This window comes from Capra hircus, chromosome 12 (assembly GCF_001704415.2).
Source record: "Capra hircus breed San Clemente chromosome 12, ASM170441v1, whole genome shotgun sequence".
Taxonomy (NCBI): domain Eukaryota; kingdom Metazoa; phylum Chordata; class Mammalia; order Artiodactyla; family Bovidae; genus Capra; species Capra hircus.
In genome coordinates, this window is record NC_030819.1 from 61,499,016 (window position 1) to 61,521,835 (window position 22,820).

The 22,820-nt window shown below is 37.1% G+C and overlaps 1 protein-coding gene across 2 annotated transcripts in view; it reads right to left on the reverse strand.

Annotated features, from left to right (window-relative positions):
- Positions 1-22,820, reverse strand: part of SPG20 (spastic paraplegia 20 (Troyer syndrome)) — a 33,455-nt gene that overhangs the window by 6,436 nt on the left and 4,199 nt on the right. For both annotated transcript variants that reach the window (XM_005687509.3, XM_018056658.1), the window contains exons 2-8: positions 17,311-18,122; positions 9,462-9,659; positions 6,985-7,140; positions 3,846-3,969; positions 3,121-3,315; positions 2,052-2,210; positions 1,884-1,974 (exon numbers count right to left, since the gene is read on the reverse strand). In XM_005687509.3, coding sequence (XP_005687566.2) covers positions 1,884-1,974; positions 2,052-2,210; positions 3,121-3,315; positions 3,846-3,969; positions 6,985-7,140; positions 9,462-9,659; positions 17,311-18,120 — 1,733 coding nt within the window. In that variant the 5' untranslated portion in view covers positions 18,121-18,122. The remainder of the gene's footprint in view (positions 1-1,883; positions 1,975-2,051; positions 2,211-3,120; positions 3,316-3,845; positions 3,970-6,984; positions 7,141-9,461; positions 9,660-17,310; positions 18,123-22,820) is intronic.

Genomic DNA, 22,820 nt, shown 5'->3' on the forward strand with positions numbered 1-22,820 from the left:
TTCTTCTCCTAAAAGGCAATTTCTACTTCTGGGCAAGATTATTCTTAAGTGAGAAAACAGTATTACTTGGACAAAACCTGTTATTTCCCACTGTCCCTCCCATCTTTCCAAGTTTCTAATTAAGTTACTGCTAACACTAAGGTATCCTGATAATTGGAAATACAAATCTAATTAAATCCTCACCTGCTTCTTTTCTGAATAAAAGAACTGAATCTTTGGAGGAAAGGATAAAACTAGCAATATACACCATAACAGAAATAAATTAGCTCCAAACCACAGTAAAAATACTCTAATATCACATTAAGTTCTCCTCACTAAGGACAAGAAATACAAAATCTACACCAAAACCTTGTACTCCTTGGTCTAGGTGAATTTCAAACTTTTTAAAAGACTCAACTTAATTCAAGTACTTAGGTACATTTTTTTTTTTAAGGAGTACGAAATGGACAAATGCAATAAAGCAATTCCTACTTACTCATGTGACCACCTACTTAGCCATGCTAGCACATAATAATCTAAAAATAATCCACTTTTGGTCTAAAAGACACCTGAGTTTCTCCTTCGCTTGTAACAAAAAAAGAAGCCATTTTTCTAATGATGACTAATCCATTAAAAGTAACCTAAAAGGCATAACAAAAAGAGTATTATATTAGAGGTCAATGCCAAGAGTAGCAAGAAGTCAGCTGGGAGACTTGGGTTTTACATTTCCATCAAAATTTCAGATCTACTCTGCATCTGCTTTTCCAAATCCTCTGGTAAAACTGACCCTCCTTGATGACATGCCATGTTACTTTTACTCAAAGGTATGTTTGCCCTGGACTGAGCAGACCAAACCAACTTAGGCTGGAAATTAAGTTAGTAATTTACTCGTTAGCTAATTTACTATGATGGGAGGGAGTCTAAACATATTGATGTAGTGCTGGAAAAGAATTCCAGATACTAAACTCACACAGATATCCCATCAAGGAGAGCGGTGGCCCGGCACTGCATGAAAAAGACCTGGCTTACATCTCAGCTCTACCACTTACTAGGGTGCAATTCTTAATCAGGTATTTAACGCTCTATGGTTTTGGTTTCTTCATTTATAAAATGGAGATAACAGCATTAAAAATTAAACACTACATATGGAAAGCACTGAACACAATGTCTGATGCAGAAGTATGAACTTGAATGCTGTCAGTGAGTAAATAATTAACACATAACCAAGAGCTGAGAACACGATTAATTTTTTCTTCTAAATAAACATTAACTATTAAGATCTAAACAAACTCAAAGTTAAAAAAAGCAACTCAAGTCCTTCATACTAAATTTGAGTTTAGCCTTCTAGTACTTATAAAGACAGAATAAAAAGCTAAAATCCTGTTTTTAAGTCTCATCTTTAATACCACTTATCAGATGAACTTGGATAAATAATTCCAGTTCTATGTTTGTTCATTTCTTAATGGCATGTCATACCATCTGTCTGTTCCAATACCTATGCACAGTGGTACATTCAAATAAGATGTGAAAATTTAATATTCTTTGTATATAGAAGGGGCTAGTACTAACAAAGTGTAATACTTTAAATATAATTCAACTTTTCCCCACCAAAATCACAGACAAGAACATGATGGCATATAGAACTCCAGGCATTAAAAATAACATGAATCTATTCTTTCCATTGATGATGAACAAATATAACAATTAGTAATACAAGGCAAAGTCACAGTAATACTATTGATTTCTAGAATCTTTATTCTTCTATTTAGAAATAGCAAGTGGAAAAAAAACCTGTTTTATCAGATATTTAATAAAAAAAAAGCTATACAATCATTTTAATTATCCCCAGAGTTTAACAAATGCTATAAGAGATCTCATTATTAAAATGATAAAATTCAACTTACTTGTATCTGACAGTTTGTACAGTTTCCGCTGAAACATTGTTAACAATGCATTTAGCTGCACATTCCAATCCTTGCCAGACAGTTGAGAATCCTGAAAATACATTCAAAAGTAAGTAAAACCAACCCTTGGCAAACAGACCTTCCTAAGTTTTCAGAGTTTTATGTTACCTTGAACACTACTTGCTGCTACAACCATAGCGCCATCCAGGGTAGATTTTCCATTTCGGTCTTTTTTAAGAGATTCTGGAACAAGTTTGCTTCCGTGCTTCTTGACGTGTGGAGCTAATTCCTTCCCAACACAATTTGCCACAGTACAAACTCCATCAACTAATATAATCATTTAAAAGAAAAAAAACTTAGAAAAACATGTATTTTCCCCTTGATTTTACCATTCTCACTAAGCAAAATTCTTTCATGAATATCTAAAGTTGTTTCATTGTATAATGTTACCATTCCTATTTTAAAAGGATGAAAACAAGGCTGGTTATTTTTTTAAACAAAGGCTAATGTTTGGTTTAAGGATGTGTTTGCAGAGCTTCAGTTCAGTTCAGTTCAGTTGCTCAGTCCTGTCTGACTCTGCGAGCCCATGAATCACAGCACACCAGGCCTCCCTGTCCATCACCAACTCTGCGTCTTAAATATAATGTTTCATCACTTTGCTTAGAAGAGAATCATTCACCTTTTCTATTTGCAATGCAAGACTGGTAGATCCAACTATCATGTTTTCCAGCTAAGCGAATTTGTACTTTTTCTCCCTATCAGCAAATACTCAACTGAAATAGTAATAAAGTATTTAAGTGTACATAAAAGTAAACACACCAAAACTCTGATTCAAATGCAGTGACTTGTCCTTCAAAGCATGTGTCATACTCCAGGATGGTAAATACACTTGGCAAATACATTCCCTTTCAAAGGCACAGATGCTCTGCTCTCCAACCCATCAAAGTAACCTTTAACCAGTGCTTCTCAAGCTTTAATAAGCAAATAAGAATCACTGAGACAGCTTGTGAACTGGAAATACCCAATCAGTAGGTGTATCAGTGCCTGATGTACTTCTAAGACTGTCAGGTGGGTGCTGCTGATCTACAGATCCCACCACAAGTAGCAACGTAAAACTGCTTTGTGCGAATTCTTTACCCTCAAAGTTAAACCATCTAAATGAGATTAGATTAATCTGGACTAAAAGAAGATTTTTAATTTAAGTAAAAAGTAGTAAAGGAATCTAAAGTCACTTTACCCAGAAACTGACTGACTTTGGCTGCTCCTCCAGTCGCCTGCTTTGCCATGTAAAGTCCCTTGGTCACAGCTGGACTAACTTCCACAGGCTTTTCTTCTGGTTGAATCCGTTCTCGAAGTTTAGATGCTCCTTTCTGGATGGCTTTGCCAGTAAACTCAGCACCTTTGACCAAACCCCAACTCACCCAGGAAGCACCTTTTAAAGGGAAAAATAACTGGATAAAATTAGGACTGATCATCTGGGTTCGATCCCTGGTTTGGGAAGATCCCCTGGAGAAGGAAAAGGCTACCCGCTCGAGTTTTCTGGCCTTGAGAATTCCGTGGACTGTGCAGTCCATGGGGTCACAAAGAGTTGGACACAACTGAGTGACTTTCAATTTCATACTTTCATTGTATACATTTAATACCTATACCAAGATTAAGAGGGGATTTCCAAGCGGAAAGGAAAATAACTGATTTTATGTTTAGGGTTATTCTGAAAGCTTCGGATTTCTTGAAGCTTTTCACTACCAATTCTCCCAAGAGTAAAAAAAGAGAAAAATAAACCAAGAACTTACACCAATATGACAAAATGCAACATTCGAAGAGATAAGTTCTATTTTTGAGTATTTATAAACTGATCATTTAAAACCAGAAGATAAAACAGTATCTTTCCAAGTATTCTCTAATGGGACCCACCCAAAAGCTTCACATCATAAGCAAAAAAAGTTATCATTACTGTAATACCTGACAAAATGTTGTGAGCCACTTTCTCACTCCATTCAGGTAACTCCTTCGCTTTTTCTTCTGAAACTGGCTCGCAGGGTACCATGTGACTCAGATTAACTTCTTCACTTGAAGTACCTTTGGTCTAAATGGTAAAAATGTTTCAAGAAGTGAAAATAATAAAAACTAAGATGAAGGAAAACCATAAGCATTTTGTAATAAAATACTAAGCCAATAAATACTAATGAATGAAAGTATTTCCAGCCAACCTAATTATTAGTACATTTTAGTACATAAAACACAATACCCACAACCACCATGAAGCTGAAAACTGTTCTGGTCTTATGTTAGGTCCCACTGGTAAGTAAGATTTAAATACCAACATACCTCCAATACAGCATTTATCAGATTATATTTAAATTGATTTTTTTCTTTCCTTGACTAGACCGAGTTCCTTCAGAGGGCTATCATTCCCCTAAATACCCATACTCATACAGTCCTCAGTAAGGTTAAAAGATGTGTTAAATAACTCAATCAGTAATGAAGAATGCATCCAAATGAACTAGTTTTGATAGACTTCCAGTAAAAGCAAATAAAAATACATAAACACAGAATCTGCCATTCCATTTGAATGGAAACAGGAAACACAGAAATACTTGCTAATTCAATGGCTAGGGCCAACACTCAAAATGTCAAAGCTAAATTTATTTTTTCATTATAAATACTTAGCAGTAGGCTAACTCAGACCTCATAATATTATAAAACAACTTGAAACTCAAAATTTTACCCAACAGAAATATAACCTGATTTAAAATATAAAACATTAAAAACAAAAACTCCTACATGTAGGGAAAAGCTACTCATAAATAAAACCTAAAGACAAAATGAACAAAATACTTGCAAGCTCTATCTTTGACAATGGGCCAATGTCCATAATATATAAAGAGTTCTTAGAAATTGAGAAGGACTGGCAACCCAGTAATAAAAATGGACATGCCTAGACATCACAGAGGGAGAAGGCAATGGCACCCCACTCCAGTACTCTTGCCTGGAAAATCCCATGGATGGAGGAGCCTGGTGGGGTCGCTAAGAGTCAGACATGACTGAGAGACTTCACTTTCACTTTTCAATTTCATGCATTGGAGAAGGAAATGGCAACCCACTCCAGTATTCTTGCCTGGAGAATCCCAGGGACGGGGAGCCTGGTGGGCTGCTGTCTATGGAGTCGCACAGAGTCGGACATGACTGAAGCAACTTAGCAGCAGCAGCAGCAGACATCGCAGAGAAAGGATATGACTAGACACCACACAGAAAACAAAACTCGAACTACCCTTATACCTCTGCTCAACTTTACTCACAAAAAGAGCAATGCAAATTAATATATTCCAGTATATTTCTCTCATCATTGCACTGCCAAAATACAGAAAGCACAACCATCCACTCTGCTAGCAGCCTGTGGGGAGACAGGTGTTCATTTACCCCTGGTAGCATCTGAACTGTGTAATCCTTAGGAAGGGTAATGCAGCAAGATCTATCAAAATCACAAATGCATTTATCTGTTGACAAAGTAACCCCACCTCTAAGAAACTGATGAATTACCTACAGATGTATGAGTCAATAGCTCTACAAAGTTATTCACTGATGCACTGTTTGTAATAGCAAACAACCACATCAAATACCTCTCAATAAGAGGCTGATTAAATAAACTGTGATCTATTCATACAATGAAATACAATGTAAAAAAGACTGAGGAAGTTCTAGGACACTCTATATGATGCCACCTTTTGTATAAGAAAGAGAGAGAAATAATAACAGATTTTGTTTGCTTTTATCTACCTCAAAAAACCCAGAAAAGAAACAGAAGACACTAATAAAATTACCTACAATGGCAGAAGGAAGGTGTAGAAAGGGATGAAGGTGGAAGTAAAGCTTTTCAAAGGTATCTACCATCTTATGTAATTTGATTTTTTTAAATCAAAAAATTAAATTAAAAAAAATGAACTTCTAACTTCCATTTTGAATGCCCATGTCCTCATAAAGCTGGTCTAAGATGCTCAACATAACCCATAGTGACAGTTGGTGTGTGAAAGTACAATATTCATGTGACATTCATTAATTCCAAAGACAATTACCAAGCACTTATGAGTTACAACAATGAACAGTGCCAAATTGTTTACAATTCAATACTCACACAACGGTACTTTCCTTCCTCATAGGTTTGCTTACTTCACCTCAGGACTCATCTCAGCCATAATGACCTCCAGGAGGAGCCTCCTCAGTCGCTTCCCACACCACACATCTTCTTGGAAGGTACAACTGAGCCTTCTATACAACTTGTGTACTTTCATCTAACCATCACGTTGGGTAGAAATTCTCTCTTTGCTAATCTATCCTCCCCACTAGATGGTAAATATTTGAGATGAGGAATTTCAACTTTTTTCCATTATACTCAGTTTTCTCAGTTCAGTTGCTCAGTCATGTCCGACTCTTTGCTACCCCATGAATCGCAGCACACCAGGCCTCCCTGTCCATCGCCAACTCCTGGAGTTCACCCAAACTCATGTGCGTTGAGTCGGTGATGCCATCCAGCCATCTCATCCTCTGTCGTCTCCTTCTCCTCCTGCTCCCAACCCCTCCCAGCAGCTTTCTAGCACTCAATAAATACTTACTGACCTCTAATCCAAATTCAACATTTGGTAAATAACACAGAATCTAAGAAATGAATGAAAAAAATGCTAAATATTTATTTTTTAAAGCCCATTTTCTCTGTTCTGCTGACTACATGAAGAAATAAGGAACTGAATAAAAATGGCAATATAAGGAAAAGGATACCTAGACCCAAGATCTTGGTGTATATAGGAAGGTAGAAGATAATACAAAACAAAAAAGCATATTCATCATTAATGTGAATATAAAAATCTTTCCAATAGTTGAAAAAGATGTATCTTCCAAACACAGACTATCGTTTAAGACAGTTTAAATGAATACTTGGAAAGGGAAACATTAATACTGATTCTAATGACTTGACCAGTGATCACTCCGTTATCTGCAAGCTGCTCTGCTTTAGTAAATGGGGATCTTATAAATAATTTAAACTGGTGAAAGGTACCTTTAGGCTAGAACACACCCTCATACCTTGTTGATTTTTCACTTTACTTACCTTTTTCCCTCGTTTTCCCTTATGACGCACATCTTTATTGCCCGGGTCCAGCTGTCTCAAGTCAGTGCCGCTGGCTTCCTTCAACTGGTCAGAGGCAGATCCTGATCCTCCAGGAATCTGGAATTCATTTTCTCCTTCTGCCCGGTCCCAGTTGGTCTAGGAATAAAGGACTCAGTTTAGTTCAAATTCACATTTCTTCTGCTATGGTATACATCATGCTGCAGTAATATACTTATTCAAATGACAGTGTTTTACAACTACTTTTGCTAGTCTTTCTCTATATTTTTATCTCATCACCAAATCTCAAACCTTTTTGAGTTCTCTGGTTCACAGGACAGGCCTAAAGTAAATTTCAAAAGACAAGAAGGTATGCGAGATAAACTTATAGCAGTTGCTGGTATAAGTGACCACAAAATCAGATGCAGACACATTTGAATTTAGTTAAATAATAAATAAGTTTTAGGAAACACATATAGGACTAAATGAGTTTAAAGGAACTCATATCCGGTTTAATTACTCTGCATTGTTGGAAGGCTGCTTTTGTTCTTTTTTCACTTCTGCACTCAACACTGAAGGTAATCTACTTACATACACTTTGCTGAATGAATGCTTAAGAGTAAAGACAAGTCAAAAGTATAGCGAGTAACTAAGCTATTTTTTTTACTGTTGGGGAGTTCTAGGACAATACAGAAAACTAAAAATAACATGCAACTGAAAAATAAAACTGAACAGAGGACACAAACAACTAAACTAAAGGTCAGTTTAATTTCTTGCCTAGAGCTTGGTAATACAAGTCAAATGAATGTAGGGGTGAAGAGCAACAGCTCCATAAAAAGTCTGGATCACTTAAGAATGTCACTGTCTTCACCTAGGAAACAGCAAAGCTTAGATTTGAACCCATACCCATTTGACCACAGTGCTGTCTTTGTAAACTTTCCTGAGCATACTGAGGCTACACGCACTTCCGTATGGGGGTCACAGGTTTTGTTTGCCTACCTTACTGGCATTTTAGTTCATACTGGTCATCAGGTCACTCTCATATACAGTTCTTACAATCTAAAGTTGAGATGACTCTCTGACCTATCTCATACCTGGTGATCTGCTCCCATCACCTTTGCCCTTAAATGTCTGATATAGGTATGGACTGAAGATATATTCTACTTTCTGAGATAAAAGGAACAGATCTTTCATAACTGAACTCAAAACTATTTTGTGAAATCCTCCCTGACCTCCTTTCACTTTTTTACATCATCGATTACACTATACTGTTGTTATTTAATGGACTATTAACATGCTCAAGAATAGAAGCTGTTATATATGTCTTTTTATAGCCCTCTCTATTCTTTCTTACCATCCCATCATTTAACACAGAACCAGGTTAAATAATTTTAAATATCTGTTGATGGAAGGAGAAAATAAAAGGTTTTCTATATATACTATATATATATCTATTACCAGGCTATCAATCTTCTTCAAACTCTAATAACTGTCAATATGCACAATCAAAAATGGTTTCCTCCCTTGTCCTACATTAGGATGGGCAAGAACACTTAAAGAAAATATCTCCATTATACTCTATTTCAACTTCCTAAAACAGATCAGTATTGGGCAGAGAAAACGGGTTAAATGAGGCAAGTTCACAGGATGACCAACCACTTTTTAAATCACATTTTGCCTTCATTCATAAGAACAAAGACAATTTCCTCGGATAAAACCTAGTCCTCATACCCCTAAAACGTCTAACACTATCCATCTGCTAATGCTGAAATTAACTTCCCTGGTGGCTCAGACAGTAAAGCATCTGCCTGCAACACAGGAGACCCTGGTTTGATCCCTGGGTCAGGAAGATCTCCTGGAAAAGGAAATGGTAACCCACTCTAGTACTCTTGCCTGGAAAATCCCATGGAACGAGGAGCCTTGTAGGCTACAGTTCATGGCGTCGCAAAGAGTCGGACACAACTGAGCGACTTTACTATCAATGCTGAATTACCTCCACTTCACCACTGAGTCCCATTTTTGGGCTCTTTGAGCCCAATTTTCCAACTGAGAAGTAAGACAGTGGTCATAACAAGAGCTAATACCCACACTACTTGCTAGCACTGATATAAGTGTCTTAAGGCATTAACTTTTAATCTTCATCATAGCCCAATAAAGTGGATGTTATTATCTTTATTTTATGATAAAGAAACTAAAGCATAGGGAAGATCAACATTCAGGTAACATTCAGATATAGATTAACTTGAATTAGACAGCTATTAAGTTCAAGAGTTCAAATTCAAACCGAGACAATTTGATTTCAGAGACCACCATAATCACTATTTACAGCCAATTCCCAATGTGTAGTAAATATTTGTGAAGACACAAGCAAATTATGTACTATTTCCTACCGATCAAACTGGAGCTTATTACAATTTCTTTGAAAGCAGGAGTGATTATGTTAAAGTAGGTTTTCATCCTGAAGGTGTCACACAAGTTACCTGGAGCCGAAGGTCAGACATTTGTCTTAATAGATCCTCGAAGAGTTCTCTGTCATCTTCTGGTAATTCAGATGACAAGACGACCCCCACAAAGCATCCTGATGCTTGTAACATCGTATCAGGAAACATGTAGGCACCTACAGTACATTTAAGAACTGGAGACCTATCAGGAACTAGAGGATACAACCAGTCACAAACCTGAAAGGATTAATTGAAAATAAATCAATTAACAAAACAAGGTTTTCACTGAGGTTTTAAATATTGTTTCACTAGCAAACACACACTTGAAGGTTTGACATGCATTTTATAAGGCTTTGTAGAACCATCGGCATCAACAAACCCCCAATAAAAATCAATCATTTGCTAGTCTGATCCCCCTGCGAAACACAGGAACTGTGCTAAAAATCTTACTGCTCCTCTAATTAAACAGTCTTAAAACCAGTGCCCTGAAATAGCCCCCACTGTTAACCGATAATGAGTCTAGCTTTAAATAAATAATGGTCAAAGTAAATTAACCTTTTATTATTAAACATCCTTTTGTGGAAATTAAGTAAAATCAAACTGTTTCTAAGTACTCCACATATATTTACTGATTTAATCCTCAAAACAATTCCATGAAGTTGGTGTCATTTTTTTTGTTTGTTTGCCACTGTTCTTTTATTATTTATTTTTTAAATTTTTACTTTAATTTACAATACTGTATTGGTTTTGCCATACATCAACATGAATCCGCCACGGGTGTACACGTGTTCCGAATCCAGAACCCCCCTCCCACCTGCCTCCCCATACTGGGTCATCCCAGTGCACCAGCCCCAAGCATCCTGTATCCTGCATCAAACCTAGACTGGCGATTCGTTTCTTATATGATATTATACATGTTTCAACGCCATTCTTCCAAATCATCCCACCCTCTCCCTCTCCCACAGAATCCAAAAGACTGTTCTATACATCTGCGTCTCTTTTGCTGTCTCGCATACAGGGTTATCATTACCATCTTTCTAAATTCCATATATATGCATTAGTATATTATATTGGTGTTTTTCTTTCTGACTTACCTCACTGCGTATAGTAGGCTCCAGTTTCATCCACCTCATTAGAACTGATTCAAATGTATTCTTTTTAATGGCTGAGTAATACTCCATTGTGTATATGTACCAGAGCTTGCTTATCCATTTATCTACTGATGGACATCTAGGCTACTTCCATGTCCTGGCTATTATAAACAGTGCTGCGATGAACACTGGGGTAAACGTGTCTCTTTCAATTCTGGTTTTCTCAGTGTGTATGCCCAGAAGTGGGACTGCTGGGTTATAAGGCAGCTCTATTTCCAGTTTTTTAAGGAATCTCCACACTGTTCTCCATAGTGGCTGTACTAGTTTGCATTCCCACCAACAATGCAAGAGGGTTCTCTTTTCTCCACACCCTCTCCAGCATTTATTGCTTGAAGACTTTTGGATTGCAGCCATTCTGACTGGTGTGAAATGGTACCTCATTGTGGTTTTCATTTGCATTTCTCTGATAATGAGTGATGTTGAGCATTTTTTCATATGTTTGTTAGCCATCTGTATGTCTTCTTTGGAGAAATGTCTATTTAGTTCTTTGGCCTATTTTTTGATTGGGTCGTTTATTTTTCTGGAATTGAGCTGCAGGAGCTGCTTATGTATTTTTGAGATTAGTTGTTTGTCAGTTGCTTCATTTGCTATTATTTTCTCCCATTCCAAAGGCTGTCTTTGCACCTTGCTTATAGTTTCCTTTGTTGTGCAGAAGCTTTTCATTTTAAGTAGATACAATTTGTTTATTTTTGCTTTTATTTCCAGTATTCTGGGAGGTGGGTCATAGAGGATCCTGCTATGATTTATGTCGGAGAGTGTTTTGCCTATGTTCTCCTCTAGGAGTTTTATAGTTTCTGGAATTATGTTTAGATCTTTAATCCATTTTGAGTTTATTTTTGTGTACGGTGTTAGAAAGTGTTCTAGTTTCATTCTTTTACAAGTGGTTGACCAGTTTTCCCAGCACCACTTGTTAAAGAGATTGTCTTTAATCCATTGTATACTCCTGCCTCCTTTGTCGAAGATAAGGTGTCCATAGGTATGTGGATTTATCCCTGGGCTTTCTATTTTGTTCCATTGATCTATATTTCTATCTTTGTGCCACTACCATACTGTCTTGATGACTGTGGCTTTGTAGTAGAGCCTGAAGTCAGGCAGGTTGATTCCTCCAGTTCCATTCTTCTTTCTCAAGATTGCTTTGGCTATTCGAGGTTTTTTGTATTTCCATACAAATTGTGAAATTATTTGTTCTAGCTCTGTGAAAAATACCGCTGGTAGCTTCATAGGGATTGCATTCAATCTGTAGATTGCTTTGGGTAGTATACTCATTTTCACTATATTGATTCTTCCGATCCATGAACATGGTATATTTCTCCATCTATTAGTGTCCTCTTGGATTTCTTTCACCAGTGTTTTATAGTTTTCTATATATAGGTCTTTAGTTTCTTTAGGTAGATATATTCCTAAGTATTTTATTCTTTTCGTTGCAATGGTGAATGGAATTGTTTCCTTAATTTCTTTTTCTACTTTCTCATTATAAGTGAATAGGAATGAAAGGGATTTCCGTGTGTTGATTTTATATCCTGCAACTTTACTATATTCATTGATTAGCTCTAGTAATTTTCTGGTGGAGTCTTTAGGGTTTTCTATGTAGAGGATCTGCAAACAGTGAGAGGTTTACTTCCTCTTTTCCAATTTGGATTCCTTTTATTTTTTTTTCTGCTCTGATTACTATGGCCAAAACTTCCAGAACTATGTTGAATAGTAGCAGTGAAAGTGGGCACCCTTGTCTTGTTCCTGACTTTAGGGGAAATGCTTTCAAATTTTCACCATTGAGGATAATGTTTGCTGTGGGTTTGTCATATATAGCTTTTATTATGTTGAGGTAAAGTTATGACCAACCTAGATAGCATATCCAAAAGCAGAGATATTACTTTGCTGACTAAGGTCTGTCTAGTCAAGGCTATAGTTTTTCCAGTAGTCATGTATGGATGTGAGAGTTGGACTGTGAAGAAGGCTGAGCACCAAAGAATTGATGTGTTTGAACTGTGGTGTTGGAGAAGACTCTTGAGAGTCCCTTGGACTGCAAGGAGATCCAACCAGTCCATTCTAAAGGAGATCAGCCCTGGGTGTTCTTTGGAAGGAATGATGCTAAAGCTGAAACTCCAGTACTCTGGCCACCTCATGCAAAGAGTTGACTCACTGGAAAAGACTCTGATGCTGGGAGGGATTGGGGGCAGGAGGAGAAGGGGACGAGAGAGGATGAGATGGCTGGATGGCATCACTGACTCGATGAACGTGAATCTGAGTGAACTTCAGGAGTTGGTGATGGACAGGGAGGCCTGGCCTGCTGCAATTCATGGGGTCGCAAAGAGTCAGACACGACTGAGCGACTGAACTGAACTGATGTTCCTTCTATTCTTGCTTTCTGGAGAGTTTTTATCATAAATGGATGTTGAATTTTGTCAAAGGCTTTCTCTGCATCTATTGAGATAATCATATGGCTTTTATTTTTCAATTTGTTACTGTGGTGAATTACACTGATTGATTTGCGGATATTGAAGAATCCTTGCATCCCTGGGATAAAGCCCACTTGGTCACGGTGTATGATCTTTTTCATGTGTTGTTGGATTCTGATTGCTAGAATTTTGTTAAGAATTTTTGCATCTATGTTCATCAGTGATATTGGCCTGTAGTTTTCTTTTTTGTGGCATCTTTGTCAGGTTTTGGTATTAGGGTGATGGTGGCCTCATAGGATGAGTTCGGAAGTTTACCTTCCTCTGCAATTTTCTGGAAGAGTTTGAGGAGGACAGGTGTTAGCTCTTCTCGAAATTTTTGGTAGAATTCAGCTGTGAAGCCGTCTGGACCTGGGCTTTTGTTTGCTGGAAGATTTCTGATTACAGTTTCAAAATTCGTGCTTGTGATGGGTCTGTTAGGATCTTCTACTTCTTCCTGGTTCAGTTTTGGAAAGTTGTACTTTTCTAAGAATCTGTCCATTTCTTCCACGTTGTCCATTTTATTGGCATATAATTGCTGATAGTAGTCTCTTATGATCCTTTGTATTTCTGTGTTGTCTGTTGTGATCTCTCCATTTTCTTTTCTAATTTTATTGATTTGATTTTTCTCCCTTTGTTTCTTGATGAGTCTGGCTAATGGTTTGTCAATTTTATTTATCCTTTCAAAGAACCAGCTTTTGGCTTTGTTGATTTTTGCTATGGTCTCTTTTGTTTCTTTTGCATTTATTTCTGCCCTAATTTTTAAGATTTCTTTCCTTCTACTAACTCTGGGGTTCTCCATTTCTTCCTTTTCTAGTTGCTTTAGGTGCAGAGTTAGGTTATTTATTTGACTTTTTTCTTATCTCTTGAGGTACGCCTGTATTGCTATGAACTTTCCCTTTAGCACTGCTTTTATAGTGTCCCACAGGTTTGGGGTTGTTGTGTTTTCATTTTCATTCGTCTCTGTGCACATCTTGATTTCTTTTTTGATTTCTTCTGTGATTTGTTGGTTATTCAGCACTGTGTTGTTCAGCCTCCATATGCTGGAATTTTAAATAGTTTTTCTCCTGTAATTGAGATCTAATCTTAATGCATTATGATCAGAAAAGATGCTTGGAATGATTTCAATTTTTTTGAATTTACTAAGGCTAGATTTATGGCCCAGGATGTGATTTATCCTGGAGAAGGTTCCGTGAGCACTTGAGAAAAAGGTGAAATTCATTGGGGTGAAATGTCCTATAGATATCAATTAGGTCTAACTGGTCTATTGTATCATTTAAAGTTTGTGTTTCTTTGTTAATTTTCTGTTTAGTTGATCTATCCATAGATGTGAGTGGGGTATTAACGTCTCCCACTATTATTGTGTTATTGTTAATTTCCCCTTTCACACTTGTTAGCATTTGTCTTACATATTGCGGTGGTTAGTGTCATTTTAACCACAAGAAAATTGAGGCACTGAGAGGTTAATTAAGTTGCTCAGAGTCAACAACCAAAAAGTGAAGCTAGGGTTTAAACACATGCTATCTGCCGCTGGAGAAGCTAAACAATTATTTTAATTAGAAACACAGTTGGTTTTTTTTTTACTAAGTCCAATCTGATCTGATAGAGCAAGAACATTAAGTTAGATTTATGGATTCACTATCTATTGTGAAGTTAAACCAAAAGCTGCCCAGCAACATCATACGGGGAGGTCAGATTTTCAACTAAGACTTAAACTCACCGCCTGGAGATCTAAATTCAGAAGAAATTAAGTTTAAATCAGAATATCCAAATGTATTAATTTCCATTATTTTTTGAGTGACCAGAATATAATTTTGCCCCTCATCAAGATATTCTCTAATATTAAGAAACTTGGAAGAACAATTATTATCAAATATTGTGTGATGTATATGAGTCAAAGAGATGAACAATTTCATATAAACAATGGAAAATTCTGGTGTACTATCACATCTCTGACCAACAGAACACAAATATGTAGAGAGAAAGTGTACAAGTCTGACTCCTAGAAAAGTGCTTAACATTTTCAAATTCTTATTTTAGTGGATTCTTTTAGTCATTTCAAAAGCCACACTCCAGCTTTCATAAACATCAAACTTCAGACAAGTTACAATAAAACTGAAGGCTGTATTTTCCTAAGTATGATATATAACCATCTCTAGTATGTGAAATGACTTCAAGTAATGTACAAACTATTTAAATTTGAGTAGCTACATATTTCAATATGTATTAGGGAAAAATACAACATCTTTTCCTCAATTTCACAGTTGTTATTGCTTAGGATAAAGTTAAAACTGAGACATTTAAAAAATATGAATAACAGGTGGTATATTTAACAAAAAAAAAAGTTGTAATGGTTACACTTAAATGATGAAAGTTAGAGAAAGGTTTCTTTTACTGTGTCATTATTTCTCTAAGATAAACTACATTCTGGTCACCTTGACTGAAATGGAGTATCCTCAAATCTTCTCAAATAAAACTTATAGACCTTTCTCAGGGCAGAGTATTACAGACTGGTGAGCTAACCCACCACAGGCTGACTTCTCCCAGTTTCACTTTCACAGAACAATTTCATATCCAAGTTCCATATGAATTGACTACAAATCTGACAGGTTTAAAAAGTATATTAAAAATAAATTCAAGAGAAAATTAGTTTTTAGAAGCCACAGAATTCTAGTCTGCCAATTTTAAATTAATTTCTAATTTCCTAAATAAAGCAATAGTGATTTCTAAGCACAAAAAATTCAGTAAACACGTGGCAGCTCTCTTTTAGGACACTGTTATAAATAACTGAATACATGTAAATGAGAGTCCCTTAAAAAGACTCAAATTTTGGGTACAATTTTACTTTTTTATTTAGGACTCAAAATAGAAGATACTAGAAAAACAGAATTAAATGTACAGAACAAATTTTTACTAAAGGACAAGTCATTTTAATGGTTGAACTCATGTAATCAATAGAATGTTTCAAATAGTCATTCCCTGCACCTCCAGTAGCCCAGGACCCAAAGGTTTTTTAAATTCCACTCTTACAATCCCACTTTATTACCAGTTCAGCAGAAAATATTTTATCTTTTATCAAACCCCTCAGAAGCAATAAGCTTACTCTTTTCAACCTTAAGGCTTCTTCTTAAAAAATAACTTATGATTCACACTATTCTTCCTGTTTATTAATGAAATCTTCCTTCCAACAACGCTCCCAGGTATCTCCTTCATACACTCCTAGTAAATCTCCAACTATCCGTAAACAACCTTTAAGTGGACTTCATAAAGTAAAAGCTGCATAAGAATTGAAAATATAACATATAATCAAAGAAAACAAATGTAGATAACTAGTACTGTAGCTAAACCACATCACCTGGACTTGTGAAAGCACCTGCCTTGCTCAGTCATCTCCCTGCCATGCAGATCCTTTTGTTATATCCAATGAATACTGAATCTGTACTTCCAGAAACCCATCTCCCCATACTAAAACAGACTGATACTGGACCATCACCTTCAGAATACCTCAGGAATTCCATAACAGTGTCCTAACCTCAACCTTTATTTAGCAACAGTCTTTGCTCTTGGACCAAGGTGTATCCTGGTAAATGTATATGCTTGGAAAGTTAGAATTGCTTCTCAGATGATCATCATCAGAGTCTATACTTGTAGACCATGGTTTCTTAACCTTGGTATGACTGACATTTTCAGTTATTTTTTTTAATTGATAAGAGCTATCCTATTTAATGTTTAGCAGTATGCCTGGCCTCTACCCACCATATATGCCAGGAGCAACAGCACACACCCCAGTCCCAGCTGTGACAACCAAAAATGTCCCCACGACTGTCAAAATATCCCAGGGTGTGTGGAGACGGCAGGGGTGGTTCCTACTAGTTGAGAACCACTGTTCCAGACACCAGGCTGCATCTAGCCCCGTTTGGCCCCTTAGTGGGGGCTTGACAACATTTGTGGAAATTTACAGTTACACATGCACACAAGAGTTACACAAATCCCTTTTGAAATTAAACTTATTAGGGTTGGTTCTTGTTCAGATAAAAAACTAGGAGGATGAATATCCCAATCTCCTTCAGGCCCTGTCATCACAAATTTAATACTAAAACAAGACTTTATATATAAAGAAAAAGAAATGTTATCAAATACAAACACAGATGCTGAAGGAGCATAAATTTCATGAATTTAAAAAGGAACTAGAAATTATAGTAACCTTTTTGCATTCACTGTCTTGGACACATCATAAATATTATCAAATAAAAGCAGTATGTTATACACATATTTCAAATTTGTTTACCTCTTTCTTTGGCTTACCTGGAGAAATCCAGGAGGACGATTTAGAAAGGTATCGAGAGAATTATCCAAGAACCTCACGATTCGAAGGTACCCAGGATACGAAGGTGCACTAACCTCCCCTGCGGGATTTACAAAGAAAATTTGTACTCCGTTTGGTATCAAAATCAACTCATCTGCATCCAGCCCTAAGGTCTCAAGAGGAGGTGGCTGAGAGTGATTCCTATAGAAGTTCTCCCCAACTGATGAGAACTCCCCAGATTCTGTTCCATAAGATACAGTGTAGTGACCCTCAGCAGCCTGAGGAGTGTAAGCAGGGGGTGCTTCGGACGGATGACTCTGACACGGCAAGGACAAAGTAGCAGGTGTACTACTCGATTCTGCACTTGCAGCTGAAGTGCTTCCATTTACTTCACTGTGTTGAGGAAGTGAACTAAAGCACTGAGGCTCTGGCGACTTTTCAGACACGTCTTTAGGTGGAAATTCTGGATACAACTTGGGCACCTCCTGAAGATCATTCCGTAGAGAAGTGGCAAGACCCTTCTCTAGAATTTCCAACCTGGTACGTACATTCTGTAGCGTTTCTTTCATTTTCTGTTGCATCTGCCTAGCAGACTCCCACTCAGGACCTGTGTACTCAGGATCCGTTGATGAAATGCTGATTCCTCTAAGCAGGTGTCCTATTCCTTGCTTATAGTAGTTCTTGGCTTCTTCCTTTTGACCTAATTCATCTGTATTCAGTCCTTTATTAACAAATACAAAGGCTTTCTTGTATGCTTCCTTGATGATCTTAATTTCAATAGGTTCTCTATCCTGGGGTTTTTGTTCCATTTCTGCAAAACAGGAAATATATTTTTAATTACCTTATTTAGATATTTGTTTACTTATTTAGCATCAATTCCTCCCACCTGAATATACTTCAGAGGACTGGAGCCTTGCTTGTCTTTGTTCAAGGATGTATTTCCTAAGCCTATTTAGATGTGACATACAGAAAATACTCAATATGTATTTGTTGAATGGATGAATATTGCTCTTGCTCCTAACTATCTTTTTAATTAAAAATGTAAGAGAACAAGCCAGAATATAGCTACTGAATAATTTTCTTGTTCCAGTTTCTTAGAAGAAAGAAAAGTTTCCTCTATCTTTTAGGTTGGAACAAAAAAGTCTCATTCTAAAACTCATTATACTTCTGGATTACAGTAGCTAATTAAAAATGAAGTTGAATTACATACTGGAGAGGACAGAAATGAGGGGGGGAAAATGTATCTGAATGAAGCTTTACAGTTACCTTACTTTCATTTAAAGATGGCAGGTTTCTCACATGCAGTTAGCCCTTTTCCCTCCCCAAACTCCATTAAAGTGACTCACAAGATTATTTAAAAGGCATAACCATTCCTTTCAATGAGAAAGAGGCATGAACAGATACTTCACAAATGACCATGTGAAAAGACATTCAACACATGATTCCTTCATGGAAATGAAACTAAAACCCAAAACATGACTACAGCTGACCCTTGAACAGTATGGATCCACTTATACATAGATTATTTTCAATAAATGCAGTACTGCATTTTCATTTTATGGCTCTTTAATTAAGTGTAGGGAAAAGTTTGTGTTTGATTAGAGTCATCACAACACGTGGAATCAAAAGAAAGAGGGTCTGTATCCTGATTCAATCCAAAGTGTTTCAGTTTTCTGCCCTTGTTATTTATCAATTCCTTTGTCTGAGGCAGAGACAGTAATACAGAGATTTTTAACTATGTGGTGATTGGCTCCTCTAATCCCATTGTTCAAGGTCAACTATATATACTTATCAGGTGGCTAAAATTGAATACTGGCAAATGTTAGAGAAGACGGAAACTGACTCTCATATACTTTGCTGGTGTGAGTGAAAAATGGTACAGCCACTATGGAAGTCTGGCATTTCTATCTAAGGTACGTTCACCCACTCTATGATCCAGCAATTCCACTTAGAGGTATATAACCAAGAGAAATGAATAAATACACACCAAAAATATGTACAATAATATTCAGAGCAGCTTTATTCACAAAAGCCAAAATCTTGAAACAATCCAAATGCCCACCCACAGGAGAAGGGATAAACAGTGGCATGTTCATATTTTGCAGTAATACACAGGATTTTTTTTTAAATTGATGCCTGCAATGCAGATGACTCACCAAGTCTTTACACAAAAGAAGTTACATACAAAAGATTTCATACTGAGACTTACTATCCTGTATGATTTTGAGCAACAGGCAAAACTAGTCTTTGATGACAGAAACAAAAATAATGATTACAGGTGCTGGTATAGACTTGAAAGGGACACAAGGGGACGACCTTATAGCATATGGAAATGCTCTCTATCTGGATCTGAGTGGTGATTACATGGGTGCATGCAGATATTAAAAATCTGTAAATTTAAGATAAATGCTCTATATTTCACATTATATCCATTAATAAAACAAATAACAAAGACAAAACTCACAAAAAGGGAGGACGGAGGGAGTCAACAGTGCTTCGTTTCTGAAAGAGGTAACAGACACAGCAACTCAGGAAACAGATCTGAGAAAGCGGAGGCCTACACTGTCAATCAAGAAACCAGAGAAGCAGCCCCACATGTATTTCATGGTAGAACCTCCAAAAGGCACAGGGACTGATGGGATTCAGTCCTCCTTTGGAAGAGAGAGTAGAGGACTGAATAAGGGACGGAGTCAAAGCTAATTTACAAAGTAGACCCTCAGATCTCTCCTAACCAAGCCCTAGAACACTATTTCTCTCCAGCCCAGAAAGAAGAGTGGGTGCTTTAATTCAAAAGAGCATAAAAGAAAATACCTAATGTGTTCTTAAGTTTTCAGAAGAGATCTATATTAACTGTGGAAGGACTCAGGGTTTAATCAGCAATAAGTACACAGTAAACTAAGGAAATAAAAATCAAGACAATTATTAACTCCAAGCAAAACAAGATGCTGAGCTAGGAAGAAAAGTAATCAATGTACTGAATGTTTCAATTTTGATTAATATCATAATAATATAAATAATGAATCCTGATACAAGCCAAATTATAATACAACCATCTTGAGAAGATGGGAAGATGAATGGATAGAAAGTTTATGTGCCTGTGGTACAGCATGGGAGACCTAAAATTTCATCTTTCCTACTAGAAAGTTAACGGACAATGAATGCCTAACGCCTAACACTGAAAAATAAAGTAACAATATAAGCATCCTGTTTATTACAGATTCAGACAGAAAGACCAGAAGTGGTAAGAAAATGGATACAAGCTTTGGGAGTAAGGGATGAGCCCAGGGTGGTGGGATCTCTGATTTTCACTGCAAGCCTTATAAAAATATTTAATTCCTTATACGTGCAGCATAAAAACAATTACTAATTTTAAAAAATTAAACTAAAGCTTTAGAGCAGCACTGTCCAACAGAATTATAAATGTTAACTACATATGTAATTTAAAACTTTCTAATAGCCACATTTAAAAAGTAAAAACTTCAGTGATAGCATTTTATCAAAAAAATCCAAAATATTATTTTACCATGTACCCAATATAAAAATTATTAATGAGATAGTTTTCCTTATTTTTGGCATCAAGTCTTCAAAACCTAGTGTGTATTTTACACGAGGCATATCTCAATTTCAACTACGTTCATCTCAAGCCCTCAATACCCACGTGTCTACTACAGACACTGTGGTTTTATTTTCCTGTGATTTCAGTAAAAATTATAATGATAGGATAATTTAAAGGACTTAAGGCTCTTTTAGCAACCATTTGCACTATAAAGGCATCACCAAACTAGCCTAACCATACTTTCTAACCTGAAAAATAAACCACTGGTCAGTCACATACAGGGACTTCACGGTAGTTGAGAGAGAGAGAGAGGGAGAGAGAGGGAGAGAGAGAGAGGGAGAGAGAGGAGAGGAGAGAGAGAGAGAGAGAGAGAGAGAGAGAGAGAGAGTGTGTGTGTGTGTGTGTGTACATTTATGTATATCTGTCCCCAATTTAGAAAACATCACATATAATCGACTATAATTAGAGATCTTAGTTGAGAGAGAGAGAGAGAGAGAGTGTGTGTGTGTGTGTGTGTGTGTGTGTGTACATTTATGTATATCTGTCCCCAATTTAGAAAACATCACATATAATCGACTATAATTAGAGATCTTACTTGTCCCACCTTGAATCCCCTGTGAAAACTGACAACCCCACACTGGAATCTGTCTTAAGAACAGAATGCCAGTAGAATGCTTTCTTTCCTCAGACATCATGGGATAGGAATTCTGCATTCCACCTTCCTTAAGATACAAGCAGGCTCAGAGTTCAGAAAGCAAGACAGCAGAGGTTACACAGGCGAGCTGACCCAGGAATTTAACCAGCACTCTTAAGTTTGTTCAAATGACTTGAACAGGGTCTTGAACAACACTGTGACTTGGCATTTTTTGCTCTGTGCTATAGGATACAACATGTTCTTCCCTGATAGCTCAACTGGTAAAAAAAAAATCCACCTGTAATGCAGGAGACCCCGGTTTGATTCCTGGGTTGGGAAGATCCCTTGGAGAAGGGATAGGCTACCCACTCCAGTATTCTTGGGCTTCCCTTGTGGCTCAGCTGGTAAAGAATCCGCCTGCAATGCAGGAGACCTGGGTTCAATCTCTGGGTTGGGAAGATCCCCTGGAGAAGGGAAAGGTTACCCAATCCAGTATTCCGGCCTGGAGAATTCCATGGACTGTAGTCCATGGGGTTGCCAAGAGTCAGACAGGACTGAGTGACTTTCACTTTCACAGGACACCATGACTACCAAGGACACCATTTACAGAGCTTTTAATATGTGCTGGTGACCAAGCTAGATGTTCATTTCATTCAGTCCTTACAAACAACTCTTCAGACATTGTTACTGTTACCAGTACTTTGCAAGGAAGAAAAATGAGGTTTGAAGGCCATAACTGCTTTAGATCACATGTTTCTGAAAGACCTTGGAGCTAAGAATTACTTTCATATTTTTAAAAGGTTATAAAAACAAGGATATGCAACAGAGATTATATGTGGCCCACAAGCCTAAAACATCTTACCATCTACTATCTGGCACTTTACAAAAAGAGTTTACTAACCCATTGCCTTAGATTACAGAGTTAGATAGTCTGACTCCAAAACGAATCCTCTAAATCAGGGTTTCTCAATCTCAGTTGGATTCACATTTTGGGCTGGCAAATTCTTTGTAATCGGAGGCTGTCCTGATCACTGGAGGATGTTTATCCCTATTCTGATCTCTTATCTACTAGGTGCCAGAAGCAGCGACCCCCTCTACCCAGGGCTTCCCTGGTAAAGAATCTGCCTGCCAATGCAAGAGACACAGGTTTGATCCCTGATCTGGGAAGATCCCACTTGAGGCAAAGCAACTGAGCCTATGCTCTAGAGCCTAGGAACCACAACTACTGAAGCCCAAGTGCTTCACAGATGTCACAGCAGAAACTCGAGAAATGCCAGTGAAGCAACAAGGACTCTGCACAGCCAAACATTTAAAAAATA